The following is a 19451-nucleotide window of genomic DNA, read 5'->3' as shown; positions in this document are numbered from 1 at the left end:
TAAAGGATACTGCTTTGGGACATCCCCAAGGTATCCTGTGGATACCCTATGGACCCTGAAGTAGAAAATATGAGATATGGTAAGAACTTACCCTTGTTATCTCTATTTCTACGAAGTCCATAGGGTTCCACAGGACTCCCGCCCTGTCGCACCTGTGCTGCAGATGGGCTTTGCTCTGGTCACCGGTTTTCCGTCTCCCTCTGGTGAGAATGTGATTCTTGTATGTGTCCAGATCTTTGTTCTCTCTCTTCCTTCTCCTCCTCCGGCCTATGGCTTGGTAACTAACTGAGGTGCCTTGGCCTGGGGGCGGGGTATAGGAGGGGGACCTAGTGCATCCTGGGAGGCTGAAAGCTTAACTCTTTGGTGCCCTGCGACTGACGTCACACCTATACCCCAAGGTATCCTGTGGAACCCTATGGACTTCGTAGAAATAGAGATAACAAGGGTAAGTTCTTACCATATCTCATATTTTACTATCATTCGATTTGAAATCGAACTCAAAATCCCCAATAGAATAGACCTGCTTCTTGCTATCGATTTGAGTATGAGCAGGTCGGATTGACACAGATACATGCAGACATCAGTGAGATGCCTGCATGTATCTGGCTGTAAAAAGTAATTAAACAGATAAAGTTAGAAAAAAAAATAAAATGACGTGAGGTCCAGCCTCGGACTGCTGAAACCCAGTTCTGGTTTACGAAGTACAGGGAAAAAAATGACATAGGGTCTCCCTGTACTCAGTACAACCAGCACTGGGCTATGGGCAAACAGGGCTGGTTCTGGATTTACAGGGAAAATTTGAGTAGGGTCTCCCTGTAAATCACAACACCAGCACTGTTTCCTTTCTAACGGGGGACTGATGCCACAGCCAGGGGAGCCCTATCACCGGGCCCCCGAGCTGCAGCATCTGCCTTGACCATTAGTCAGCCCAGGTCAGGGATCCCTGGGGAGTTGGAGACCCCTTAAAAAAAAAAGAAGGAGTCTCCTTCTCCAGGGCACCCCTAGCCTAGGCTGATAGCCAGGGGTTATCCCTGCCACCCCTGGGCGGTGGGTGGCAGGTTAAAGCGATGTAAAATTAGTGTAAAATTAAAAGTGATAAAACATTGCCTTTCCAGTAGAACTGCAGTTCCCAGCAAGCCTCCCCCGCATGCTGGTACTTGGAGAACCATAAGTACCAGCATGCGGGGCATTAAGTGCCCACTGGGACCTGTAGTTCACCTGTAAAGAAATGTTGAAAGAAACACACACACACACACACAGTATAACTTTAATACATACATACATACATACACACACTCACACATACTCACCTATATTATCTCCACTGGTCCCCTTGTCCAGTAGGCATCCATGGGTTAAAATAATAAAACGAAAAACCGGACCCTCGCACTAAGGAGTAATCATTCTAACCAGAATGATTATTCCTTCCCGAATGAAGCACACAGACGCGGCTTCCTCCTTTGAAGCTCCGTGTCTGTGCATTCACTGACAGAGAGGTCAGGCCCCGCCTGTTAGCCAATGAATGGCTCCTACATTGTACTCAATGGTGGGAGCCGCAGGATAAAAACTTTAGTAACACTGCGGCTCCCACCATTGAGTACGATGCGATGTGCGACCAGATTTGACCATATTTTACATGATCTGTCTCTCCAATGCGTCGGAATCGGCCAGATCGGGTAAAATATCGCTATGTGTGTGGCCAGCTTTAGGCACTGGATAATGGAACACTTCCATGCAGGTAGAAAACAATATTAAAAGCTTATAGTAATGGACAGAGCATATAACATATTTGTATTGAGTGTTGAAGCATATGCATCACAAGATGCATACAGAACAGCACCAGTAACATATGCACCTGGTTTATGCCAGGCATACATCACGTATGTACCCATGTTTTGTTGTGGTTGCAAAATTAGCACTTATTAGGCATCAAATAAAATGTCCATAATACTGTACATGTCAAAGCAGAACAACTCTCCATCTTGCTTTAAAAAATGCTAATATATTCACACTAAAATATGATATTAGCATTTTTCATCTGCCCGGACACGCCCTTATTGTACTGGGTCTACGTTTAGAACACCTCTCTTCCCCGACTTACCTCTCCAGTTGCATGCAGCATGTGCCCATGTTTAAAGCAATTTCATGTAGTACTCACTCTATATCTGCCCCAATGTGTAATAAGCCATTATTTAATGACAACGAAGAGCAGATATTTAAATTGATCATTGTTGCAATGCACTTGTATGTGGCTCAAGGGGTGACATGGTCAGTTGATTTATTTAAACATATTGTTTAAAGTAAAATATAATTTTCTTATGTGGTTGGGACATTTGCTGTTTTACATGTTTATTTAAAAAAAAAAAAAAGGTTCACTTATGGCATTACATAATAATTACCTTATTTCAAGAAAGCAGCCACTTGTTTCATCATATAAAGGTCTTCCAGTACATGGAAATTAAGCTAATTCTCTATCTTTCAACTTTCATCATAATGCAAAGCTTGGCATTTTATTATCCAATTAGCAGGATTTTTAAGCTACATAAGGACATAGGCTGAAATAGTAATGAAAGCGGTTAATAATTTGTGAATAGATTTCACCTTGTGTTTTCCATAGAGTTAGAGAAAGGAAATAACATCAGGTTCTCTCTTCTTAAATGTTTCTTGTAGACTACAGGACTTGCCTACTCTCAGAATGGCCGGGATGCTCCCGAAAATCGGGTGAAGCTCCTGGCCGCCCACAAGCCAGGACAAGTGTCCTGGACAATCCTATATGTGGTTAATAACCTCAGGAATAAAAACTGTCAAAAATAGGATTTTTGGTCAACTTACCATTAAATCCTTTTATCTTAAGCAGGATGTGGAACACAGGACCATGGGATTGTAGGTTGGGGCTGGAGCTGGCACTTAATAAAACTGTAGCTTTAAATCTTATGCTCCTCCCCCCTGCAATCCCACAATTCCAGTACTTCTTTAAAAGAGTGGATAGGAGTAGCAGGATCCCCTTAAAACTGTTAAAACAACCAAACAAACCAGTAGGGAAAAGACCAGTCAAGAACCAAACACCACATACGGCTGAGCGTGAGGGAGGGATCGCAGTGTTCCCCAGCCTGCTTAAGAGAAAAAGGATTCTACGGTAAGTTGACCAAAACTCCTATTTCCTCTTGCAGCAAGGCTGGGGACCACTGGACCATGGGACATTCAAAAGCCACCCTCGGGAGGGAACGCTTAGGCTTCCTGACCGGAGAACTGTACACCCACAGTGGGTGCCACCGAAGGCAAAAATTCGGAAACAAAAAAAAATAAAAAATTAGCAAACATGCGGCCAGGGGACCCAATAGCCACACGGTGGACCTGTGCTGCTGAAGTCCCGCATTGCGCCGCCCATAAGTTCACCACCGCCCTAGTGGAAGCCGCTGACCCCCGGACTGGTGGTGGTCGCCCCACACCAGGTGGTGTGTGAGCGATGACCGAGCTGATCCAAGAGTCTGCTGAGTAGCCGGCCAACCATGTTCATGCATGTTGTAAAGAACCCGCAGAGGACAGTGAGACGTACCAAGAAAGCATGTCCAAGGAAGAGCTGCATAGCTTAGCCCAACTAGCAGAGCCAAATCACCCCAGTCACTGAAGGATGAGGCACTGGAAAGACAATATCCTGTGGCAGTAAGAGGCCAAAATGTGTGTCAGCTGAAACGTAAAAACTGTACGGAGAACCGCACTATCCCCATGGAAGACAAAAGAAGGCGGCTTAGAAACCCTAAACATGGAACCATGCCAAGTTAAGCCAATAGCCACAAGGAAGACCAGCTGAATGCACCGACTCCAATGGAGCCTGTATGAGAGCCGATAGGTAAGATTCCACGGCACCACCTGCGGATAATTCTGTGGCTGAATACGCAGCACACCTAGTAAAAAGGGTTTAGACCTTCAGAAGAAAAGCCAAACGCCCCTGGAAGTAAAGTGACAGGGCCGAAGCCTGTATATTCACAAAATGAAGTAGTCAGCCGGTCTCCGAACCCTCCCGAGGGAAGACTAAGAAACGTTAGAGGCAAAACATGGAGGCAGGAACCCTATCTGTTCACTGCACAAGAAGTAGAGCTTCCAAACTCTGAGGTAATCGCTAGATGAAACTGGAGTCCAGGCCCACAACCTAGACTCTGCAGACCACCGAGAGAGAAAACAAAAACCATTAGCTGTCCAATGTTCGGTCACAAAAGCCAACCACAGAGGATCCTCACGTAGAAACAGTCCTGACGCAGCAGGTTTGGTCCAAGTGGAAGATGGCACCCAGGGCCTATGGACCCTTCTTAGGACGTCTGCGTGCACACAACCAGCCTGGAATCCCTAGGATTAAAATCACTTGTCAATGAAAGCACCCTCGAGATGAAGGTCATGTGGGTCTGTGCTTTACACTCTAAGAAAAACCCCTGGAGAGGGGCATTGAAGGCTACCCCCATAACTGACGACACAAACAACGAAGTAGACCTGGCAAACGTCATTGTCCAGTCTTGATCCAAAAGTACCCAAAACGTGATCTGGGAAGTTTCTCAACTGTGAAGCTGAATTATCCTTCACAAGCAGAGGGCCTGATTAAACTCTGTATTACCGACGTGATGTTGATGAAAAAACATGGAGCCGCAGCTCTACCGGACGGTAGGGCCTAGAATAGATAGGGAACCACTGCTATTGCAATGGAGGAAAGAAGGATGACCTGTCCAAAGCGGAACCTGAAGATCCCTGACATCAGTGAGCAATAGGCCTCTGTGCTGTGGATCCCTGATTGGGGACAGTCTATTAGACTTGAACTACCCTTCCATGCTCAAGGCACAAATATTCAAGATTGTCCAGAATGAGCCAGTCAGCATAAAAACAAGGAAGATGGAGTAGAACCCCAGTGTCCGGTCCTGTGGCAGCACTGGAGCAAAAACCGCCGTCCAAGAGGAGGGAATGACAAAATGGCCCTATGCCCCCATGTGTCTGCAGACTCAACACAGCGGTTTTTGAACTGGAGCAACTGAACTGAGAGGGGGGGGGCAGAAGAGGGAGACACACACACCTCCCCCCCCCCTCGTTAGGCGCGTGGCTACTTTAGAGCCTTGGCCCCTGACCGGTGAGTGGCACTAGACCAAAACCGCCACTGGGAACAGACCCGCCGGGGAAAAATCAGCTCGCGCCAGACTGCACTTGCAAGGACGCCCCACCCCCCAAAGAGGAGCGAGAACTTGGAAACGAATACCCCGCCTTTAGGGATAGTCACCGAAAGCAAAGTGCGTTCCTGACCGGTGGGAAATAATAGCATCCTGCACTGGTCAGAAAGACCAACCTGTCCAAACAGAAGACACTGTAAGGAACAGCTTGTCATGAATGTGCAATCCAAGCGCATAACCAAAAAGGGGCCCATCTAGTTAAGACTGCTGCAGCTGAAAATCTGGAGCTACCTGAGCCCCGGTTTGCCCGGCCTTTCACAGAGATTCAGCTTATGAAACTGTTCCGCCCATTCGGATAGGGAAACCTGGGCGCATGACTGTGAAGCCCCGCGACTAATTCACCGTCAGAAGGTTCCAAAGCTGAAGGTACCCTGACAAGGCTCGCAAGGATGGGAACAAGAACCCTTGAACATATGAAAACAGGATCCTTGAAAGACTGCGAAAATCCTGTGACGTAGTTCCACACGGACAAGTCCTTCGTTGGAAGCAAAGTTTGTGAGGAACGGAAACCTCTATATCTAGCATCTCATAGACCGTCGCGATAAGACCGGAAAGCTCTGAAAGTAACGACCCTGCTGAGCGCACCCCCCCTCCACAGACGCTGCGCTCCTACTGTGAGCTGCTGCCAGCAGCGCACAGACTTAACTATAAAACAAAAAAGAAAATACTTTACAAAAGAAAAACTACAGCCCCATTATAACATGCCCTACTCCTCAGGCACTTAACGAAGACTGGAATTGGGGGATTGCAGGTGGGAGGAGCATAGGATTTAAAGCTACAGTTTTATTAAGTGACAGCTCCAGCCCCAACCTACAATCCCATGGTCCAGTGTTCCACAGCCTTGCTGCAAGAGAAACAGTATTTAATTATGGACACCAGTTTCCATTATCAATATGCAGGGATACAATCTACTCAGAGTTATTAGAACCAGTTGTCATTGGTTAGTAAATGAAACCTAGAATTTAGTATATGTTAGATGTGAACTTCATAGATAAAATTATATCCAACCATTATGTAGTATTGATAGAGCAATAAACAATGAATGGGAGCTAGTAGTCTCACCACTCTCACTCTGGTGGAAAGTATTGCCTCCTGGGATGTCCAACAATCTGCGGACCTGCGGCTTAACAGTCCACACCGTACAGGTAGGTGGAAATTGAGCCCACAGGTAGCAACCATCTGTTAACTTGCTCAGGCACCTTCAGTAAAGCTCCATAAAGGCTCAGCATTGCTGCAAATGAGTTGGATACTGTAGGCGAGTGACAACTTTAATGTCAATATTTGTTTTTTCATGAAGAAATGGCCCGGTTGGTTGAGAATCACATCAGCTGACATTCATGTTTGGCCATATGCGCAAGACTTTTCCAGTCCAGGGATCCTGCCTCGTTTGCCCCACTGGTTCAAGACTCCTGGTCACCTACCAATACAGATTGTTGGATGACCCAGCAGCAGTACCAGAGCGAGAGAGCTGCTAGCGCTCATTCATTGTTTATAGTTTTATCAGTACCACATATTGAGTTCAGTCTGACCTTTTAAACTGGTTGGATACATTTTAATCCTAGAATTTAGTAAATGTTAGTAAATTTATTATCCAATGTCACAGCTCCTTGGTCTAGCTGTATTTGCTGAAAATGTAGCAGGATGGCTTAATTATGCTGAAACTAGTGCAGAGTAGCACGATATCCAGTGGATGTAGCAGTAAGTAGGAGATCTTGGCGCAGACTACAATTATACTGGAACTGGGTGCCAGGAGTCAACCAAAGCAGGCTGCAGGAAACACTCAAAGCACTAATGCAGCAGGCTGCATGTATATAATGCTGTGAAGCAATACTGGAGCAGGTTTCCTGGATTATATTAGAAAGCAATGTGAAGCAATTACTGGAGCAGGTGTGCTGGAACAGACTAAGGTACAATGCTTGAAGTAAATACTAGAGCAGGTTTTCTGGATAGCATTGGAACAGAATGCTGTGAAGCAATACTGGAGCAGGTACTCAACCAAGAGCCGGGGTACTGATCTTCAGAGAAAGATGTTGAACTGGCAATGTACAGTCATTCCTGGCTTAAATAGAGCACATTGAGTGCTGTTCATAAATGAAGCATGTGACTGGTGTGCTGGGAACTGGTTAGACAGAATGAATCCGGTTATACATGCAAGATGGCGGCAGGTATGTTGCAGAACAGCAATAACTGCCGGGTGTGGAAATACATTCACATTTACAGATAACAGGAGAGTATCTCTGGCGTCAATACTTAATAGATCAAAACCTCACTGTGGAGACTTGTGCTATGCAAAACCAGTCCCTTACTCTATACATGGGAGCCTAGCAATATCAGACTGTTAGATGGCTGACACTACCTTTAAGTGGGAAAACACCCTCTTAACCAAACATTAAATATGGGTTGCAACTGGCTAATAAGGGATGACCCAGCAATAACTGATAAACAATAATCAAATTATTTATTAGATACATTAATGGCATTATATTATAACCCAATATTGTCATGGATAAACAAAATTAAAAAATAACAATTGTTTCTCTATTGTAGAGAACAATGGTTAAAGGAATAATTAAAAATACCAATCATTTAAAAACACAGTATTACAAGTTAAAAATCAGGGCTTAAAAACTAAAGCATAAAAGGAAAATCAAATTCTCACTTGAAATTGCAACGTGTTTCACAGCACTTGGCAGCTTCCTCAGGCAGTGTTCAATGAATCTCATTCAACACTGCCTAAAATGTAAGTGAGAATTTCTTTTTCCTTTTATGCTTTATTTTTTAAGCCTGATTTTTAACTTGTAATACTGTGTTTTTAAATTATTTGTAGCTTATTATTCCGTTAACCATTGTTGTCTACAATAGTGAATAAGATTATTTTTTTTTATTTTGTTTACCCATGATAATAGTGAGTTGTATTATGAGGCCATTAATCTAATAAATCATTTGATGATCTAATTTTTGTTGGGTCATCCCTGATCTGCCAATTGCAGCCCATATTTCATGTTTGGGTAAGATGTGGTTTGACCACTTATATCTTGAGTGCTGACACTACCTTTAACAGTCCTATATTGCTCGGCTCCCATTTATGGAGAGTAAGGGACTAGTTTTGCATAGCGGAATTGTCACACAAGTTTTGATCTACTGTATAAAGGACCCTTTTCAGCGCCATAGATACTCTTATTTTCAATTCTATTCCCTTTGGGTTAAGTTGGGAAACCCAGCAGTTCTCCTTAGGTTGCAGAGATTGGGTACCCGTTGGCACCGTCCCTACACTAATTTTTACATTACAGATGGTCTCATCGTTGAGCTGGATGCTCAGTCACAGATTGACCTTGTACATTGTGATTGGGGACCTAGACCATGAAAAATATCAATCAAAACGGGTAAGAACAGACTGAATGCGGTTTATAAGAATAGCTCTGCATACAGTCTGGAAATTCAATAGTTGGTAATTCCATCTACTTTTATAGACATGTCCTCAGTCTATAGTTTAAAAAAAACTGTCTTGTATGGAAATGAAGACTTCAGACAAAATGAAAGTGTGATATTGGGATATAACAGAGTTAGGAATTAAACTACTTCCATTTCTCTCCAACAGCAGTGGCTTTCCAGCACACTACTCCTAATCTATTGTTTGGAAATCCAGACAGTGTTCTTTGTACTGTAATGATTTAAAATCTGTTTTTTATTCCAGGCACAGCTAGAAGGAATTATTGCGCCCAAGAAGTAACAACCCAGGAGTAACATCTGTGGACAGAATGTCTATTGCTAGTGCTAATGCCAAGAAACTAATAATTTTACCTCTAGGACATATTTGTAAATCTGTTCAGCTTTTATGTATTAAAATCTCAGTCAACATGAAAAATGTTAAGTTGCTTATTCTATAATGAAACACCTCAATATTTTAATATCCGAGTTCTTTTGATGATAAATTGTTCCAACCTCTTTCCAAGTCTCATTGTATGTGTTGGTTCTTAATAGGGAATCCTGCGTGTCAAAGGACTGACCAAACACTCAGAATCCATCTGCCACTTGCACAGGTCTGATCAGTCAGGCACTTACCCCCATCATTTCTGAAGGGTTCCGAGATTATTTTGTTTTCCCTCTATTATTAAACTTGATTAAAATACTGGAAGAATATATGCCAATTCTCCAAAATCACAATGCCAAAGTCTTGTATGTGCCCCAACAGAGATGTTTTGGTTCTGGAATGTAAAAGGGATGATTACCACCGAAAGCATGAGAGGACATTGTCATAGAACTGGAGTCTGCCTCCAGTTAGAGGGCACACAGTGAGAAGCTTACAAAATCTGCTCCTAAGGTCAGGGTTGCATTGGGAGATTGTGCCTTTTACAAATGGCCTAATAGAAAATAAAACCACTTTGCAGTTACACTATAAACTCCATTACTACTCAGTGTGACAACAGACCTTACATATTAAACTTTAAGGTTAGTGTACATGAAAATGAAAACTTAAGAACTGCAGCACTCAGTATAAGAATAGTAGTGGCCTTAGATAATCGCATAATGAGAACATCCATTTATCAATAACATTGCCATTTATTTATATTCCCTCTGCGCAAGGAATGAAGGGGTTGTGACCTGTGTACAACATGAAATATCCATTCAGATTTAAGTCCATGCCTTGCTAGGCAAACAATTTAACATCCTCTTCTTACTGTAGATAGCATATTGTTAGACTAGGATGATGCTTTGCTCTCCTCGATGTGTAGTGTTTGACAGCATTAAACCATCCACATAGTACCTTTTGCAGAATCTTAATCAAAACATGAGGAATCTTCAGTATCTAAATCCTCCACTTATACCCCTTTCACACAGAAATTGTTATAAAATCCTGGCTTTTACCCAGGTCTTTTTGCCAGTTCTAGCTTGACCACACCCCCCCTCCCCCTCCTTTACACAGAAAACATAATTTCCAGGTAAAGTACTTTTACCTGGTAATTTGCTGATCAACAGGGGTATTTTTGCTGTGTGAAAGGGTCAACTCGGGTCAAAACTGACAGGTCTCCGACCCTGGTAAAAGCTATTATGGTTAATTACATCCCAGGTTGACCCTTTCACACAGAAATATGACCCGTGTTAATCAGCAAATTACCGAGTAAAAGTGCTTTACCCAGTAATTTCGTTTTCTGTGTGAATGGGGTATAACTCATCATCGTCTTGCGAGCGCACTCAGAATCAGACCCACCCCAAGATGGGACAAAAGTAGAAATCCTAGACTTCACCATATAACTTGTTCTCTTGAATTCTTACAAAAGAGAAAGCTTTAATGCGATCCTACACGGATTCATCCAAGGCCTGCCCCCAGACCAGTGCATCTAATGGTACGGGTCAGTGAGCATATGATCTTTGACAGAGTGCATTCAGATGTGTCCACATACACCTATCCTCAAATCATGCCAAATAGCCCCATTTGGCATGCCAGGGACTTTGCTGTGTCATGCAACTTTCCTAAAATATGCATCTTAATCTGCTACATTTTACCAATGCAACAAAAATGCTAATTCCTAAGTACTTAATACACCATTAGCGAATTAAGACGCAAAATTCAGAAATAAAAAAATAGACAGCGATACCGCCACACATGATTGTGCTTAATCTGCTGCTTTATACCAATTCCTTTGCAACAAATAATACCAATCCTAAATAGTTATCACACTATTAGGGAATTAAGATGCAGAATTCAGGAGAAAGTACTCAAGCCGGTGGCGTATTGTCCAAGTCGCTCACAAAAAGGATAGGGGTATGAGGGCATATCTGTAGGTTTGCTTATAGAGGGATATTTTCCATCACTAACACCTGGGATTTGGGACAGACTGATTCTGCCAGATTAGTGTTCACAACCATGAGCAAAGCAGTTGTAAGTATTGCCTCAATGCCAGGTTGTCCACTCATCATTACAATTTTACACTATATATATATTATGAAGTCAATGTGTTAGACCTGGAGTTGCTCCTTTTATCAGATGTATTATATGTAAACAGAAGAAAGCAAATGAATACAGTAGAAAAAGAAGGGCCTGTCTTTGTACATAGTTCCAAAAGGTGGGGGTGATGCTATGCTGTCACAAAACATAGAGGATGATGCTAGGCCCTGGGGGGAGGGAGGGGGGCTAGTCTGTTGCTACCTAACAGAAGCTGCCCCCACTTGCAACCCTAATTCTCCCCCCCCCTTTCCAGTTGGTCAGGGGATGTAGCTCCAAGACCTAGTGCCCCCTCTGCGAGACTGCACTGCTGTGGCAGTTATATTAAGACAAAATCAATAAAGAGAAGATAAAAAGCACCCTGTCTTGTGGGCACTGCAGAAAATAAACACAGTTCCTTGCAGGATGGGGATACTGCATAGAAGTGGTGAGGCAAAGACTTGTTTTTTTAAGTGCCAAAATCATAAAAGGAGCCTCTGTTCCCGATGGTGCCAGTGTTCCCAAAGGATGAATGAGAACATTTATGTACAATATTTGGAATAAACCACAGCAACCAACTAATAATTCGTTTTTTTCTGTCTAGTACAAGATAAGGGGCACATCCACTAGGCGACTAGTGAAGGACTGACCGATATTGTTATCGTTCAGTCGTTCATTAAACTGTGCAGTGCCCACACTGAATGAAATATCGTTCAGTGTAGGTACCCTCCCTCATCCCTGAACATGGCCAATCTGTCGTTATCGGCAGATTGACCGGCATGTTCAGGCGAAGATTGATGTCGGAAATGACCAGCAGGTGCGCGCATCACTGGTCGTTTCCGACATTTTAGTGCCCAATTCATGCACGAATAATGAGGGATTGAACGGTAACTATATTGATATCGTTCAATCGCTCATTAATATCGCGTAGTGGATATGCGCCTTTAGAAAATTATAGCAAGTTCCTGATATTGCATCTTAATGCAAAATTTGTAAATGAGACCCAAGTTATCTTCTGAATACTGATTCAGCCCACAAAAATGAGCAGTCTTTACCTGCAATCGACAAACAAAATAATGTTAACCTCAAATTAAATTGCATTTTGAGCTTTACACATCATGAATTTGTAGTTGGTACAGTCCAAACTGAAGTTTCTAAAGTATAAAGAAAGCTGCAACTTGTTCACATCATTGGACAATTGACATCTTGGCTGCTGAGTAAAGCTATCCGATTCCATGTCTATAATTGTGAAAGCAAAAACCTGCAACCTGACAGTTAACACAGTAATCCGTGCGATTCCGGCAATTATTTAAAAAGGCAAAATCAGATTGGTTTTGCATTTTTAATTATTGTCTCTTAAAAAATAAAAAACAAAAATAATAATAGGCACAGAAACAGACAAATCTCAGGTGCACAACTCCATATTATTAATAATATATATAAATGCAATAAAATTTTGCAATCAATAGGAGGTTTTTAGCATAATCATGGCCAAGGTTATGGGTCTACCCACCATATCCAGGTAACCTCTTTCGGGTAGGTCCCTAACATACTAGGGTTCGAATCTAGAGCGCAGGACCCCCCAAAACTGGGCCAGCCAAGCTGCCCCAGGGCACCACTACAGTAAGAAAAGTGCAGCGTAAAGAGATAGTTAGGAGCAGCTGCATATAAAGAATGAAAATAAAAAAGTGAAGTACATATATATTATTAATAATTTGGAGTTGTGCACCTGAGATTTGTCTGTTTCTGTGCCTGCAATTAGTCTCATCAGGTAGCACCTCCCATCATATATATAGTCAGGTTGTGCAGTCCAGAAATCTTTCCCAAAAATAATAATAGACAGACTCTCTGGTACCACACAGACACCTGCATCTTGCCAGCTATTACATTTCCCCCTTTGGCTATATTCCAACGAAAGAGAATAGTGTTTAATTTTTTCCTTTAAAGTGAACAGAAACCACACAATGGAAAACTTCAAACCATTTAATGATCTAACAGATACAATGATCAATGTTTCTGTTTTGATTTCTTTTGGACGATTTTTGGGTCCACTTTCTTTTTGTCGCGATTCTTGTTTTTGACATTGTGAGTGTCGTAATACCGTACCCCTACTTTCTTTGAATGTTGCTGCCTCTCTATCCTTCTCCTCTGCAATAGAAAAACATTACGTGAAGGATGGGAAATGTAACAATATCATAAAGGAAAAAAATGTATTGAGCTGCTATTTCTTTTTAACTATCAGTGACAAAATGACATGTTAAAAATCCATAGATGTGTGGAGTTTATCCTATTCATCAGTTTATTTTAATTAGTGGTAACTATTTTACACAGCTATGTAGATGACATCATGCACTGTACGTATGTCACAGTAAGATAGAGGTCTCCTTAAAGAGAGACAAACTTGCAGCATCATGCAAAAAAAACACAAAGTGCCCATTCAGATCAGCATTAGTCACTGAAAATGTACAGACCATGGCAGACAAGATCCACTTTTTCATTTTACTGATTAATGAATGAAGAAAGTAGAGTTCATACAATTTGCTACATAAAGTAATGTTCCACCCATGCCGAAGAGGTTTTATAAACACATTATTACCATGGTAAAGTGTCAATGGGTGCACTGTCCCATTTAAAATTTGGGGGTAGCTTGAGAAACGCTCTGCTGCTGTAGAGGCGAAACGCGTTGACATCACTATCAGTCTTGCACGAACCTGCTCTCTCACACACTGAGCAGCCGCTACCCCCCTGGCATATCTGGCGTTCTCCATACAGCCTACAGAAGGTACCTGCACCAGCTTATTGCCAGACCAAGCTTTCGGTATCCGCCACCTCAGCATCATCTGTCTCTCATACCGAGAGGTAGGAGTCTGCTCCCTACAGCTGCTTTAAGGGTGAAGATAGCGGGACCACTTATACAAAATCATTGGTATCTTCAGTGCACCCTGTGCCATCTTCTACCTCAACAAGCCCGGAATTAAACGTGTCCTCCGCCGAGCACCACCACCTTAGGTCATCATTTGGCCACACAGTATCTCCACTGGGATGCCAGCACAAGCCACCACATTGAAACAGTGGTAACCTACTGAGACATGCACTACCTTCTGTTTCCTATATTCTGCTAACACTGCTATTTACTTCCATACCAAAGATTAAGGCTATTTTCTGATGGTGGAAATACAAAATTCATTAGGAACCCAATCATGCTAAAATTGTGTTTTTTTTCTTTACATTTTGGCTGAAAAAGACCAGAGACATCTCATTGCTTCAGGTTTATAAACTACCATCATTCTGAGCAGGTTACTGCTGTATCGAATTTAGTCATTGCTACATTGTTGTAATTGTTCTATTGTTTTAAAGAGTAAAACTTTATTTTTATTAATTACTACCTTTGAGCCTTATTATTTAGTATTACTATATATAAACATTGACTCAGCGCAGTGCATTCTTTTTATAGTATTGATTATTCATTGTCTTGAAGTTCTGCTAAACTTCTTACACTTGCTGCAAGCTTTTAATGTTTACATTGATATCTTATTCATTCAGTTAACGGTTTAAATTTGACCGCTAAGTGCCAGGACTTTTGTAGTGATCTCACTAGTTATTGTGTTTTATCTATCCAAACAGCAGCATAATAAATCCTATGGTCTGGAGCTGAAACATCCAATGTGGGTCAGTTTGCAAACCGCCCTTTCATACGTTTTACCCATTTATCTGATCTCAGCCTACTGATGTGAATGGCCAAATATTCTCTCTAAAGCGCTGCGGAATATGTGTGCGCTATAAACTGGTAGTAATAATAATAATAATAATATGACCGCTCCTGCACAGAATTGAATACATTTAAAATCTACATTTACAAATGTTTCATGTATATAATGTGCTCTCCTCCAACCCCCAGATAGAAATTAATTTATCCCCTCCCAGAGATTCCTGTGCACAGCTCTAGGTCATCTTTCCATAGCAGATGATGGAGCAGGGAAAGTATAGCATTATACGGTTAAAAAAACGAAGGATAGACCCAACGCCAGTGCACAAACATGCTTTTATAGATGTCTAGTGGACAGTACTATAACTGGAAATTATATACCTCTTTTGATGTAAGCTTCTTCTGGGGCATTTCACTTTCATGGTCATTCTCATCATCATCAAAGTGTTTCCTTTTCTTTCCTGGTTTATTCCTCCCTTAGATATACAGATTACATTACAAAAACATAAACCGTATGCCTGCATTTAGTGGTAGTCTAGCACAAAGCACCTGAATTAAGCTCTGTACACACAGTACACATGGAGCAATCAGACAACGATCAGATATCGTTGTCTAATCCTCCTGCATGCGCTGGATGTTCGATATCGAACATCCAGCACATGCACCAACCCCCAACGTCTTTAACGACCAACGATCGCGGGTCCCTATAGTAACCAACTAACCTGGTCGATATCGACTAGGTTGGCCTGCATGCATGGTTGATATCGACCGTCCGTGCCCGCACATCGACCATCGTTTGTGGATTGGAAGGGCCCAGAAAAACAGGACGATATGATTGATATAGTTATCGTTCTTATTGTCCTGTTATATCTAACCGTGTGTACGCACCTTTACAGAATATAAAGATCTTGCGTATGTACTAAGCATAATTTGTATACAAGGTATCTCTATGGTGGCGCAGACAAAAAATCACTGACATGGATTGGTTGCTATGGGTTACACTTTACACTACCACCTATTCCTTATGCACTGGTCTTCATAAAACGTACTGTATTTAGCTGCCAGACTTTTGCTGTGCTAAGCACACTGCCATTATCAGCAATAGGGATATTTTTCAAGAGGATGAACAGCATGTGATAATTGCATAGTAAGAAGTTCAAAAAATAAATTACCCTTAAGCAGTGAGGCACAAAGGCCAGTTAATTAAAGGGTAATAATGGACAAGAATGATTATAAATTAGGATGGCAGCTGTAGGTTACATGGGGAGATTCCTGAGGGAAATATTAAAATTACCTTCATTTTTCTGCTCTTCTTGGTCTTCATCTGTCTTTTTTGGTTTTGCAAAGATATGTTCACTTAGATCTTTAGGAATTCTAGGGTGGAAAAAATAGAACTAATTTGTATGAGATTTTCTAAATACAGTATAAAATAAAAAAACGGCACACTACTCACAATCTCACTAATACCGTATTAAACAAAAGCAGGATATTTCTATTTTAGTTTGTTCAGTCAATTCATGATCTCTAGCCACAAGTCTAGAGGTGCAGTCTAAATCTGCTCATACGTTATGCAGTCCTCTTAGTCTTACCCATTAGTCTGCACTGGTAACTTACCTGTACTGGTGGATATTTCATCTGCATTTTTAGGCTATATTAATCAATTTTTCTACAACATAAAGTAGATTCTAATGAACTTTTTGTCTTAACCTATACATTGAAATTTCCAATCTAAAATAGGACTAGTGCAATTACATAGAAGCTATAGTGCATACAAACTAACTTTGTATAAAGAAGCTGCCCCCACTTGCAACCCTAATTCTCCCCCCCCCCTTTCCTTGGTCAGGGGATTTAGCTCCAGGACCTAGTGCCCCCTCACTGTGAGACTGCACTGCTGTGGCAGTTATATTAAGACAAAATCAATAAAGAGAAGATAAAAAGCACCCTGTCTTGTGGGCACTGCAGAAAATAAACAGTTCCTTGCAGGATGGGGATACTGCATAGAGGTGGTGAGGCAAAGACTTGTTTTTTTAAGAGTCAAAATCATAAAAGGAGCCTCTGTTCCCGATGGTACCAGTGTTCCCAAAGGATGAATGAGAACATTTATGTACAATATTTGGAATAAACCAACTAATTATTAGTGACTATGGAAAAGTAATTTAGTGATATAGCAGAACGGTCTATTAAAGTGTGACTTAAACAGTGTCATTACCATCAGCAGATGATTACAATGAGTACCATATATTGTAGTGGGCAGCTGCACTGCCAAATTGCGTACACCTGAAAAGACGGGTGAATATACGCATTTATTCCTGTGCACCCATGCACCTCTGCAACCAGCCCACTGTCTTGTGTGTTCTCATTTCACAACATACATGCACACCCACACGCAGTACAAGTGAGGTATTTTACTTTCCTTCTCACATTGTCAGCACCCTAGGAGGACATAGACTGTCCCCAAGGCACAAACCTGACAATAATGAGATAAAGTTAACACATACAGAGAAAAGCAATTTCTTACAAATAACTGGCTTATATTACTACAACCACTTGAACTTAAAAAAACAAACATCTTTTGTCCCATCAGCATATGAAACATACACTAGTATCCCTCAGTTTCCACATTTCTGAGTATACAACCATGCATGCCCTGTTTTTTTGGTAAAGATGTAAAGTTCAGAGAATTAATTGTTTCTTCTACTTTTATTCATTTTTCTCTGTCCAAAGCTGAAACAAAAAACAGCTTGTTCCATATATTTAACTTGGCGTTAATGTCTTAATTATACTTTTCATTTAATCATGCATCAAAATGTGCCAGCACTCCAATATTTCATTAGTGAATATCTCAAGACAGATCCAGTGGCTCCAGTCCTAAAGTTTCACAACATGTGGTGCAGATTTTATGCTCTTGCACAAGTGCTGAGAGAATGTTACTTACTTATTTGAGAATTGGAAAGGCCTCAACCAAAAAAAGCAGACAGTGAACCATTAGATTTAATAAACAGTCACTAAAGCCCTCAATGATGTCTCGTGACCATTGTCAGATTCCCAGAGCACAGTCTACTCCAGCCAGCATGCATTCTCTCACTCTGCACTGGGGACCGCAGAAGAGTTAATTGCAATGTCTGGCTGGTAAGGTCAAGTAACTATTTTCACCCAAAAATATCTCTAGGGCATTCTAAATTCAGGGAAGCTGTTGCCCTCAGACAACAGTATATTTAAAGAACAACAAATTACTTATTTTTATATCCTATTAGCGTCCTGCCCCAGCTTCGCATGGGAGTAATTTAGAATTTACGGCAATAGTCTTGTTTTTTTCTCCTAAGACCTCGGTTAAAAAAAAAAATCGCCAAGTTAAGTGTCTGTCCCGGGGCTTTATTTATTTTCATGCCAAAGCAGACTCTTACCAGGAAATGGACTCATTCCAAATTAAATAATCATTTTTCACATAAATGAAATAGGAACGTTAAAGAAGGGAAAAACTGAAATTTTGTATTAGTAAACAGAGCTTGCATCAATTTTTCTGGAGAAACCGGATTATATGTATCAATTTCTACATGGTATAAAATAGTCTATCATTGTGATATATCTATAACGGTTTAGGTAGCATTAGCCAAGAAAGCGCTCGGACGTCCATTTTTTTCATCGACTTGCTTCACTAAAATAGTCACTGCCCGACTCCCTCGTCATACATTAATGTTTCATACACCTAAATTTTCCTCGACACATGCTCTATATATAATAGTGAAGACTGCATCAAAATCTGGCCAGTGTTTTTCGAGATTAGCTCAAACAGACAGATGCCTACCAGGGACTTTATTTTACATTCTGTATAGATAGATGATCATTAAGTTATAGGGATGGGTTGGGTACGAGATGCCGGCGCTCAACACCTGTATCTCAACAGGGTTAGGATATCGAAAGCTACAGGTAAATTTTCTAACCCTACTTCTAATCCTAACCCCCTCCCTCCCCGCAGCCTAAACCTAACCCTCCTGCAGCCAAACCCTCCCCCTAACACCAATACTTACCGTGGGGATGCCGACGGTTGGGATGTTGGCGCCAGAATTCTTACCGGTGTCGGGATTCCGTTGCTGAAACCCCGACAACCAGTATATGAATACATCCCATAGGGATACGTCCAAGTGATGACCACAGCTACTATATGGGGCAGATAAGGTGACTGCACATTTCCTGTTTACTACATCATTACAGTAGTCATTCACTTTATAAAAACACTACAATTGTATATCAGCTGTTCAAAGCATTGACCATACAATAGCGGCTCAAAGAGACTTGCTGGAGACATTGGTTCCAATGCCAGCGTCATCTACTTGTGAGTAAAGAAATAACCATGTGCCAAGCTCCATAAAAAATATGAGGTGAGCTTGAGGACAGGGGTATTGCTGGAAAAATACTGTACAATGCTGATTAAAACTTCATGCTTAAATAAATTCTGATATTACTGTGATAATGCCACCACTAGATCTACATTTACAGGAACACAAGGAACCTAGATATGTAACTCTGTATAACCCAACTTCCAGAAACAAAAGCCACATATTCAAACATGCTGGAAATTATAATAGGGCATATTCAGAAGAATGTGATAATTTTT

General features: G+C 41.5%; 2 protein-coding genes across 3 annotated transcripts in view; one reads left to right on the top strand and one right to left on the bottom strand.

Moving 5' to 3' along the window:
* DNALI1 (dynein axonemal light intermediate chain 1) overlaps window positions 1-9166 on the top strand; it is a 46981-nt gene extending 37815 nt beyond the window's left edge. For both annotated transcript variants that reach the window (XM_088460516.1, XM_088460524.1), the window contains exon 6: window positions 8902-9166. In XM_088460516.1, coding sequence (XP_088316642.1) covers window positions 8902-8937 — 36 coding nt within the window. In that variant the 3' untranslated portion in view covers window positions 8938-9166. The remainder of the gene's footprint in view (window positions 1-8901) is intronic.
* Window positions 9167-13099: 3933 nt separating this feature from the next.
* Window positions 13100-19451, bottom strand: part of GNL2 (G protein nucleolar 2) — a 63122-nt gene continuing 56770 nt past the window's right edge. Inside the window, exons 14-16 of the mRNA XM_088462237.1 lie at window positions 16131-16210; window positions 15218-15312; window positions 13100-13278 (exon numbers count right to left, since the gene is read on the bottom strand). Of these exons, the coding sequence (XP_088318363.1) occupies window positions 13138-13278; window positions 15218-15312; window positions 16131-16210 (316 nt within the window). The 3' untranslated portion in view covers window positions 13100-13137. The remainder of the gene's footprint in view (window positions 13279-15217; window positions 15313-16130; window positions 16211-19451) is intronic.

This window comes from Taudactylus pleione, unplaced genomic scaffold, assembly GCF_031769625.1.
Source record: "Taudactylus pleione unplaced genomic scaffold, aTauple2 ptg000007l, whole genome shotgun sequence".
In the NCBI taxonomy this organism is placed as follows: Eukaryota; Metazoa; Chordata; class Amphibia; order Anura; family Myobatrachidae; genus Taudactylus; species Taudactylus pleione.
Note: the sequence above shows the minus strand (reverse complement) of the source record. Positions and strands in the feature narration are given on the sequence as shown.